This window comes from Thamnophis sirtalis, unplaced genomic scaffold (assembly GCF_051295495.1).
Source record: "Thamnophis sirtalis isolate CommonGarterSnake01/CBP01778 unplaced genomic scaffold, rThaSir2_p1.2 scaffold_1, whole genome shotgun sequence".
NCBI classification, from domain to species: Eukaryota; Metazoa; Chordata; class Lepidosauria; order Squamata; family Natricidae; genus Thamnophis; species Thamnophis sirtalis.
In genome coordinates this window covers 29,895,802-29,906,388 of record NW_028261381.1, presented here as the reverse complement: position 1 = coordinate 29,906,388, position 10,587 = coordinate 29,895,802, and the positions used below count along the sequence as shown (strand labels likewise).

The 10,587-nt window shown below is 39.4% G+C and overlaps 1 protein-coding gene across 2 annotated transcripts in view; it reads left to right on the top strand.

The window, feature by feature from the left end:
- The first annotated feature begins 1,331 nt into the window (after positions 1-1,331).
- The window catches only part of PSMD14 (proteasome 26S subunit, non-ATPase 14), a 63,198-nt gene continuing 53,942 nt past the window's right edge, over positions 1,332-10,587 (top strand). Inside the window, exons 1-4 of one of the 2 annotated variants that reach the window (XM_014055887.2) lie at positions 1,332-1,479; positions 4,984-5,037; positions 8,037-8,112; positions 9,712-9,764. In XM_014055887.2, the coding sequence (XP_013911362.1) occupies positions 9,717-9,764 (48 nt within the window). In that variant the 5' untranslated portion in view covers positions 1,332-1,479; positions 4,984-5,037; positions 8,037-8,112; positions 9,712-9,716. Of the gene's footprint in view, positions 1,480-4,983; positions 5,038-8,033; positions 8,113-9,711; positions 9,765-10,587 lie in introns of both variants that reach the window. The other variant, XM_014055888.2, reaches the window with a different exon arrangement.

The window sequence follows — 10,587 nt, the reverse complement described above, 5'->3', positions numbered from 1 at the left end:
TGACATTCTTAGCAACACTCTCAGCACATAAATTATGGTCCACTTAAAAAATACAACTAGAAGCTGAAAGATAATTCAAAGATTTTCTTACATGATGTGTGTTGTACTGTGTTGTGGATCAGTTTTCCATCACCTGTTTGGATGTCCTCAACTGCATATGCCACAGGCCATGTTTGCCCCAAATGACAGAACTCTCAACCAATGGACCAATTTGAGGAAGGCTGAGGGGCACTCACATCAGAGGTGGGTTGCTCCCAGTTCGACCAGGATTGGGCAAACGGGTAGTAGCAGCGGCAGGAGGCTCCGCCCACCCACCCGGACACTTCTGTTAATGCATTGCGCGCAAACACATCCAAACCAGTAGTAAAAAAATTAGCAACCCACCACTGACTCACATGCCCTTTTTTGTTATGTATAATTCCTTGAGATCTTGCTTTCTGCCCTGTATAGTGAAAATAAAACACTGTAGTGATCTTAAAAGTATCCAGTCTGTGATGTTCCCTGAGAGCCATTTCATCTCCACCATTTTTCAATACAGGAAGTCCTTGTCTTACATCCACAATTGAGCCCAAAATTTCTGTTGTTAAGTGGAACACTTAAGCGAGTGCCCCATTTTATGACCTTTCTTGCCACAAGTGTTAAGTGAATCACTGCAACTGATAAGTTAGTAATCTGTTAAGTGAATCTGGCTTCCCCATTGAGTTTGCTTGTCAAAAGTTTGCGAATGGTGATCACATGACCTTGGTACACAGCAACGGTCATAAGAACCACTTGCCAATTTTGTGAATTTTGATCACATGATCGCCAGGATGCTACAAAGTTTGTAACTGTGAAAAATGATCATAGGTCCTTTTTTCAGTGCCATTGTAACTTTGAATGGTTACTACATGAACTGTTGTAAGTCGAGGACTACCTGTACCGACAATATCAATTTTCAAGGGCAGCATTCTTGCAAAGGAAAGGGGGGAAAAGACACTGTATAAATTGCCATAACTGATATTTGCAAATTGCCGCTTATGCATCAAGGCTTGCAAAACTACTGAGTTTAGGATTCCAGCAATATTATCTTCTTTAACAACCAGTGCGGGAGGAAAAAACCCGCTGCGTATCTACAACCAAAGAAGGACAGACAGCATAATAAGCCCAAAGCTACCAGCCTCCTCAGGCTGCATCAGAAAGAAACTCCAACGAGCGCCTCGAGACAGTCAGAACCCAGTGGCGGGGCGGGACAACTCGTTGCTAGGATCCCCAGCTCGAGTTATACGATTGGCTGTCAACACAGCAACGGAAGACGGGGCCTGTAGTAGGAGCGGGTGTCGCTCTTTGGCCCCGGAAGTGTTTCTAGGGGTGGGAAGTGCTTGGGACGTTACACCGGGTTTGAATGAATCGGGCTGATTCATCGCGGCCCGGCTGAGCGGAAGGTGTCGGGCGGGGCGAGACGAAGTGGGACTCCAGCAACCACTCAACGGCGACAGACAGGTAGGCCGCGTGCGAGCTACGCAGGCGCTGAGAGGGGGTGAGACCGCGCGCGACCTCTGGGCTCCCCTGGTAGGAGAAAAGGGAGCCGATCCGGCTGGTGGAGGAGCTCGCAGGGTGCTGTTTCCAGGAGGCTGGCCCTTTTATAGTCGGGTGGCCGTTGGTTATCTCCCTCCCTTCTCCCCCTTGTTCGGGAGTAAGGCTCGCTGAGGAGACGGCGCCTTTAAGCTCCCTCTCTCTCTCTCTCCTTTAATCCCGAGAACCCTCGGTGTAAAAAGGAAACTTCACGGAGGTAGTGAGGAGAAATAAAAGTTCAGGCGGACGGAGCTCTTGCCTCGAAAGACGCCTTATCTTGACCCGGTTTGGGGTGGGGGAACACTTCGGTCCTGAGGGGGAGCTCAGGTCTTCCTCCTGAGGTGGCTGAGAAAAGAGAGGCGCCCGGTTTAGGAAAGCAGCGCTTGTCTCCCCTGAATGTCTGTGGAGATTCTCAGTCATCCTAGGTCATAGTTGCCCCAAAGGTGCTTTTTTTCCCAACAGGCAATTGGACTTTTCTGTTTTTTCTTTTAAGAGGTTTCGCTTTTCATCCAAGAAGCTTCTTCAGCTCTGACTGGATGGTGGGGAATCCAGTGTCAGCTGAAGAAACTTCTTGGATGAGAAGCAAAACTTATTCAAAAGAAAAAACAGAAAAGTCCAGTTGCCTCTTGAAAAAAGCATCTTTGGGATAGCTGTCCTTAACTTTCTGAATTCTTATTCTTTCTGAGCTTATATTCCCTTTGAGCCCTCCCGGTCTCCATAGGAGTTTTTAGAGAGTCTTTATTTTGGTAAGGTTGGATCCCTTTGAAGTTGGAGTGATGAAACTCCTATTTTTTTTAAAAAAGGCAGTCGCTTTGGCCTGGTAGCCAAAAAAAAAGGGGGGGGGCTTACATGGATTATGAGACTTCAGAATGACTCTTCCGATTCTGTGTGTTCCTCATAGGAACTTTGGGAAACCTGAAATAAAAACATTATGGGGGCCTTCCTGAAGGCATAGCTCCTGCTTGATGGCAGCTGTAGCCAGGAAGAGTTTTGTATTACTTCATCTGATGTGACATCTGCACCTGTTCCTGGATCTGGAGGTCCATCAGACTAACAGCTTAGTCACTTCCTAGCTTGACTACAGCAATGTACTGTATGTGGAGCTGCCTGCAGTGGCATGGGAATGCTTAGATAACTTTTATTGTCATTTTTGTTTCTGTGCGCACTCTGGCACACATTAAAAATGAAATTGCCTGCTCTCAAAAGTCTACGCATACATGACACACACATAAATGTGTGTGTGTGCACGCACACACACGCATATTACAAACTAGGAGTGTCAAACTGATGGCCTGTAGGCCAGATGTGTCGTGCACAGGCCATACCCACCCCAGCTCCGCAAAGGCAAAATTGTGATACATCATGATGTCACGTGACGCGATGGAGTTTGACACCAGTTCTATATACATTTCTTCATTATACATTTACATGGGTATACATACATTTACATGGGTATACTTTGCAAGCTGCACTGGTTGCAAGTTTGTTTCCAGGTGAAATTCAAGATGCTAGTCATTACCTATAAACAACACCTTGCATAGGGCCTAGCCAATTTGATCCAACAGTATCAGCCCATTTTGGGTTCCTTCAATTAATGCCATCAGTTGGATTCCTGGAAGTCACTTTTTCTCCCTGGCAACCTGCTCTTTGAAATTAGGTTCCCCCACAAGGTTCAGATGGCCTCAACCAGCAGGAATTCTGAGTTGCCTTGCTTGGCTCTTAATCCAGGCTTGGGTGAGGTGATTAAACACCCTTTTAGGTTGTGTGGATTTTTTTTCATTCCTGTCCAGTTTGTGCTCTTTTATTCCTTGTTTTATTCCTTGTTTTTTCTTTTATTATAATATTGGTGTATTCCTTGTTTACTTGTGGACCATCCAGAGTTGTTGTGAATTGCATGTTATATAAAATTTAAACATAATTTCTTTTGTAAATATTTTGAGGAAATTGAAGGCTGGCATAGAAGAAGCCAAAGTTAACTACTCACGTTTTTTTCTAGCTTCTACCGGTCCAGTATACAGATAATCCTTGAGTTATGACAGGACTTGAATTTCTGTCTTTAAGTGATGCAGTCATAAAGCTCAGTGTCATGTGACTATTGCTTAGCAATAGTCACAATTCCCATTGCTGTTTTTAACTGAACCCCAACAACTGTTAACTGAAGGCCACAATGAAGTGCAAGGTGTTAAGGGACTGCAGAATGCATGGGGCCAAAATTGCAGAGATGGGGGAGAAGATGGGTAGGTGGGAGGTACACTACCTTTGCTGTTACAAGTTTGGGTGGACGGCCAAGTGCCTGAATTTTGATCACATGACCTTGGGGTGTTGCAGTAACCATAATTTCAGGAACTGGGCATAAGTATCATTTATTCAGTGCTGCCATAACTTTGAACAAATGGTCTTAACACAAGGACTACCTGTATTTCTTTAGCATATTTTAGTAGATAATATTTTCACTAGTTATTTCTCAGAAGTTATTCTTGCCAAGAAAGCTGTTGGATGCCTTTTGCTTTTGTTGCTGTGACAACAATATTTAACTCTATTATTATAAATTCTGTTCATTTTTTTGTACTTCTGTTGTAAAAGTAGATTAAAAGAATGCAAATGCAGTTCTACAGATATGCAGGTAGATTTGAAGGATTAAAAAATAAAGCATTTCCATTTAATATCTTTTTGCATATAGTATCTTGCCCTGTATGCATACAGGTTATCTTTGGTTAACTGTTACTTCCTCAGTGACCATTCTGAACAAGTCTTACTTATGACCAGTCCCCAAAATTTAGGCTGTTCTAGCACCGCTGCTATCACATGATTTTAATCCAGGTGCTCAGCATCCAGCTTGAAGTTGTGATGGTGGCAGTGTCCGGCAGTTATATGAATACTGGTTTTGACCTTCTCTGCCAACTTCCCACAGTCAAAGTCAATAATTGCAGGTGGCTGCTGTAAGTTACTTCCCTCCCACCACTTTTCTTCTAAGGCGTTCAAATATGGAGTACAAGATCCCAGGGATCTTATACCCCATAGTGTGTGCCTGCAGCAGCCACCCATCCTCACCCAGCATCAGCCATTACTTGTTGACTGTGCTTGTGCTATGACACTGCAGTCACACACCCACAAGCCTGCTTGCAAGCTGCCTAGGACTTGAGATTTCCTGCCAGCTTCCCCATTGACTGGGCTTGTTGGAAGCCAGCTGGAAATTGTGAGTGGTTCTCATTGATGATTTTTGGTTAAGGATGGCAATACAGACTGCTGGGATTGCTGTTGCTAAGTGACGCAGTCATTTGACATTATGCTTTACAACCACATTGCTTAGCTTATGCTTACATGGAAACCTAAGTTCCAATTGCTGTTATTAAGTAAAGTGAACCTGTATTTTAAAACTCAATTGACTTTGTTTTAATATACATTCAATTCTATATTGTATTTATATTTCAGCTATTGTTGGAGTACGTTGTGTGAAGTTTATCCCATCTCAGTGATTTAGGACAGGTAAAAAAGTAACTTTTCTATTACTCAGATTTACACAAAAATCTTTTGTGATTTCTATTTATATATCTGTATAAAGTTCTCTGAATTCAAAGTGGTAAATGAAGTGAATTACCTCAGTGTTTTTTATTTGCATTTTTGTAACAAGCATGTGTTTTACTTTGTTTCTGAACAAACAAGGAGCAAAATTAAGAAATTAAAGAGAAGTAGAGCAAACTTTGGGCACCAAAATTTATCATTAGCTATCTGTTTCAAATAATTAGCTCACTCAGAAGATTTTTTTAAATGCTTGGGGATAATTTGTACTACATTCTTACCTGTCTCTTAGGGTCTGACACAGGGATGCCTTCATAATAAGTGTTAGTTAATTGGGATATTTTAACTGGATGAAATATGAAAACTAGAAATGTATAATGTAAAAAGCTTAAGGTAATTAGGAAGGCCTGTTTGTGGACACTTTCTGGTGCTTATAATAGTTAATAATTAATTTTTGATGATTCAACAACATTATGTCATGTAAAAATATTAAATGTCATTCAGCATTGAAAATTGCAGGCATTCCATAACAGATAGTTACAGAAATGTGATAATCATCCACTATTTAGAATACTGTAGATGCTGATCTACAGTTATCTTAGCTGTTGAGATGAATTGTAGAGTCATATATATCTATCTCAAATTTACCAAACATATTTATTATTAATGGTATTGAGATAACATGCTAAGTAAAAACCCAACTGTCTAAATACACATTCATATATTTTACGTCTCTCATGAAGCCCTGCTTTGCTTATAGCCTAGTTTCCTGAGTGAATACATCTGTCTGGCTTCAAACAGCACATTAAGCCTGAATCTTCCACATTACAATAGGCTAGGAAAGAATCCAGCAATTTAATTGTTCTTCCATGTTTGGGAACTCAGACCTCAATAATTCATAAAACAAATTTCTTAGTAGTTTTAATACGTTGATTTTAATTTATAAATTTGACTTTGATAAGAATGGTACTTTTCCAGTTCAGCTTATATTGTAGAGACAGCTTGATTGAGACTCTCCATAGAAACCCACATATACATTGCCTTTATTAACTTTGTCTAACACGTCTAACATATACAAAACAGAATTTTATGATAAAAAGAAATCAATGTAATTTATTTCAGATAATTTCTATTTGACTGTAAACTCCCCTCCAGGTTCACAAGTCTATTGATTTAAAAACCAAATTAAACTTTCAGTTGATTCAGGGATGGGTCCACAGCTGTCAGTTCTCCAATTCTATGGAGGGATTGTTCCATGGGATTTGGAGAATTGGCAGAAAAGGAGCCACTCCCCCCCCCCCGTCTCATAGAGGAAAAGAAAGAAGGGAAGCTTTTTTCAGTGCCAGTTCTCCTTTCCCCTAGCAGAGTGGAAGACACCAAAGAGCCACTTACCTTCCAACAAGGGAAATGGAGTGAAAGAGGCACTTCTAAGTAAAGCTGTGCCCATAGGTGCCAGTGAAAGAGCAGCTCCATCATGGGGCTACCAGCTGCTCTTCTGCAGGCAGAGGCATGGTGGAGCTACTTGTGATTTCCATGTAGGGTTGCTGGCAATGCTGCCAGGAAGCTGTAGTTAGCTTCACTATGGCTTCCTCACAAGGCTACTAGTTCTGCCAACAGTGTTGCCAGGAATAGCTTTGTTTTATTTTATTTTATTATTTTATTTTATTCTATGTGTATGTCCACCAATCAACTGATAAAACTGCTGGAATTGTGATGCCTTGATGTATCTCAGTGGTTTACAGTTGATTGCTGGATGTACAGTTAAACAGTTACCTGAGGCTTAAATATTGCAGTGCCTAAGATGGGAGTAGCTATACTGTGGGGAAAGCATCTCTGCATGTGGCACTCTTGCAGTACAACTGAACCTCTGGGGGGAATTAGATCTTTTTATGCACAAGAGAAGTGGCACCAAAAGACCTGCTTCCCTTCTCCCAAGCAGGAAAAGAAGGGAGCATGGCTTCCAGTATTTTCTTCCAGTTCTTTAATTTCACAGAGATTGGTGAAGTAATAGCAGAAATCCCACTCCATTTTTCTTTTGAGAGGGGATGTTTTTTGTTTTTGGGAAAACGTGTGCAGGTTGTCCTCAACTTAAAACCACAATTGAACCCAAATTTTTTGTTGCTAAGCAAGGCAGTTGTTAAGTGAATTTTGCCGTATTTTACATTTTTAGATTTTTTTGCCACGGTTAAACGAATCGTGATTGTTAAGTGAATCTGGCTTCCCCCATTGACTTTGCTTGTCAGAAGTCAGCTGGGAAGGCTACACATGAATCTGGGACAGTGCAACTGTCATAAATAGTTGGGGTTTGGCTAAGATCCAAATTTAACATATAAATAGTGGAGTATCTTCTCTTTGCAGTGCGGAAAGGAAAAAGTGTAGACGAGCCCTAAGTGAGATTAAAGATAGATCACGCTGGTATTTTGTGAAGTAGATAGAAAATTAAGAATAGATAGTCCTCAACTCATGACCACAATTGAGCCCAAAATTTCTATTGTTAAGTGAGAAGTTAAGTGAGTTTTTGTCCCATTTTGCAAATTTTCTTACCACATTTATTAAGTGAATCACTGACGTTATTAAATTAATAACAAGATTGTTAAGTGAGTCTGGCTTCCCCCTTGTCTTTGCTAGTCAGAAGGTTGCAAAACGTGATCCTGGGTCACTGCAACTATCATAAATATGAACCAGTTGTCAAGCATCCAAATGTAAATCAAGTGACCATGGGGATGCTGCAACAGTCATAAATCTGAAAAATGATCATGTCACTTTTTTCAGTGCCATTGAAACTTCAAACAGTCACTAAGTGAACTGTTGTAAGTCGAGGACAACCTGTATAGGTTGGATTGTCCTTTTTTAACAGAACATTCTTATACTGTAAAAGTTTGCTTAGACTTGAAAAGTGTTTCAGAATATAAAATAAAGGTTTTTTTTGAAAGATATCTTGATTAATTGTTACTTGTGTTTAGTAGGAGCTTCACTTTGTATCTAAACTTGGAGACTCCACTAAGAACTGGAAAAACATTGTAGAAATAAGCTGAAAACCAGGTGAGTACAGTGTAAAATTAAGTACATGAACTGGTTCGTGGCAGTTCTATTTAAATTGCTCAAAAATGTCATTCTAGTATTAAGGATAATGCGATGGGCTGTGGAAATATTTATGTATTCCGTCTCAGTTCAGCTCATGCGTTATGAAGAAAAATTAACTTTTATTGATTGATCTTTACTAAAATATTCACATTGTATTAATTGGATCCTATATTCACATTGTATTAACTGGATCCTTGATGATGATCTGAGATAATTAACTTTAATTAAAAGTAATGAGAATTCTTTTGAATTGTGCCCTCTGGGCATGATTATAATTCTATTTTTTTTTAATCTTTAGGAAAACCTTTAGTATTTGTAACTTTTTGCTTTTGTCTGGCTACAGTTAAACAAGTTAAACAATGTGGTAAGACCAGAGACATTGAGAGCAGCATGTAGATAGAGATAGATATTAACCTAGAACTTCAGGCCATCTTGCTTACTGCATTAAAGTTCATGAAAAGTACTTCTTGATTCATAGCAGCAGCTACATCTTTTGTCTTGGAAGCTGCTGCCAGCTGATTCTGCTCAGATGTACACGCAGAGCAGCCTCTGTCCTGTTGTTTCAGAAGCATCTCCTAAAGATTTTGGACAGCCCTCTTGAATATTGTATTCAGTCTAGGTCACAGGTGGGAACCAGGATCTGCCAGATGTTGGTAAACTACAGCTCCAAGCAATTCTAGCCAATATGGACAATGTTGGAGACTTGGGCTGTTCAAACAATTTGAGTGAAATGCTCCTTTAAATCATTTGCAGTCTTAATGAGGAATGCTAGATGTTTTTATTCATCCAGAAGTCGGCACTTGGTGACATGCTAATAGTATTAAAAATGTTTCCAGTCATATTACCATGTTGCATGTTAAATATTTTACTATTAAAGCAATATAACAAACAGCAATGAGATTCATTTTCTTTCCACAGTATTTCATATTTAATGATATCTGCAACAACTATGTAGCCCTTAATATTTTAACTAAAGGCATTTAATGTTTACTTTATAGTGTTCTTTTGGTGTAATGAGTTCATTAAAAAAAGCGTTTGATGCTAATTCAGAAATCTAATCTGTTCAGTGTCTTTCACATGCAGTTTTGATGCTAACTGACAAGCTGTAAGTTAATTAGCACAGAACTTACTAATGAGGATGTTAAAAATCTTCACTTTTGAATTATTTTTATATTGATGTGTTCTGGATAAATTGAAGGAAATTAATCTGCTGGTGTTGAATTTTCTTTGGTTTGCTGTACAGATGCTTTTTGGGGGTAGGTGGGATCAGAGGAGGAAATAAATGAATTTTGCAATAAAAAAGAGAGTTAAACAAAAAAGCTTATCTTTTTTAAAACTGGGGATAACCCAAAATCAGTACGCTTAAAGTGCAGTTGTTAATTAGTATGGAAGACAGCTTCTTGAATTAATATGTGGTGTTAATTAACAGGAAGTCTGATGTTGTGTTGTAATTACGACCAATATTTTTGACATAATGAGTGACTGAAGGTGAATTTTATGGAGAACAGTTTGGTAAACACATCAGAACCTAGGTATGCTATCTGTTTGTTTCTTTAGGAAATATGGATCGACTTCTACGACTTGGAGGAGGAATGCCTGGTCTAGGACAGGTTAGTATTCAGATTACCAGTAACCTTTTTTGAATTTAGATTACAAACTTAAAGCTTGCCCCTCCCTGGAAAAATAACCATTTGAGGAATTACAGAATTACAATTCCAAAAATTGTATGTATAGTAAGTGCAGAAAAGTAAGCATATGTTTTTGATAGATTATCTTGTCTCATTGTAGAAGAGTACCTGCACATTTGCTGTAACAAAACATTGCAGTGTCCTCCTTCACCTTAAAGTTTGACACTGACTTTAATTTTCCAAACAGATCTCATATTTGCTCACTTTTATTAAGAAGCAAGATCTTTTTATTTGCTATATTATACATTCTGATCCATCAGGTAACTGGAAAATTTCACATGATTTTATAAACATAATCTTCCTCAATTAGTTAGCAGATGTTATTCTCAAACCTTTTGCGTGTGCTCATTTATGCTGTTGCGACAGGACTGTCACTTCTGCTCTATCTCCTCAAAGTGAGATCCCAGATCTGCCCCAAAGTGTTATCCAGCTCTCTGGATCAGGTTTGCAAGAGATTTAAAATCTTCCCATAGGAAGAATATCAGCAATAAAACATAATCACACCATTGGATCTATCTATGGAATGCACCATCTTTTTCACTCTTGTAATCCAGATTAATCTTTCTCATCTCTATAGGAATGACAATTTCAATCATGTTCTTGACTTATCCATATAAACAATAGTTGAAAAGATTGGGCTGTTGGTCTGAGGCTTGGCAATTTGCTTGCCAATGTTTTTTTCATCATTTGAGGAGACATTGTCAGTGCGCTTTGAATTGTGCTTGTCTGTCAGAGCACTGGTCTT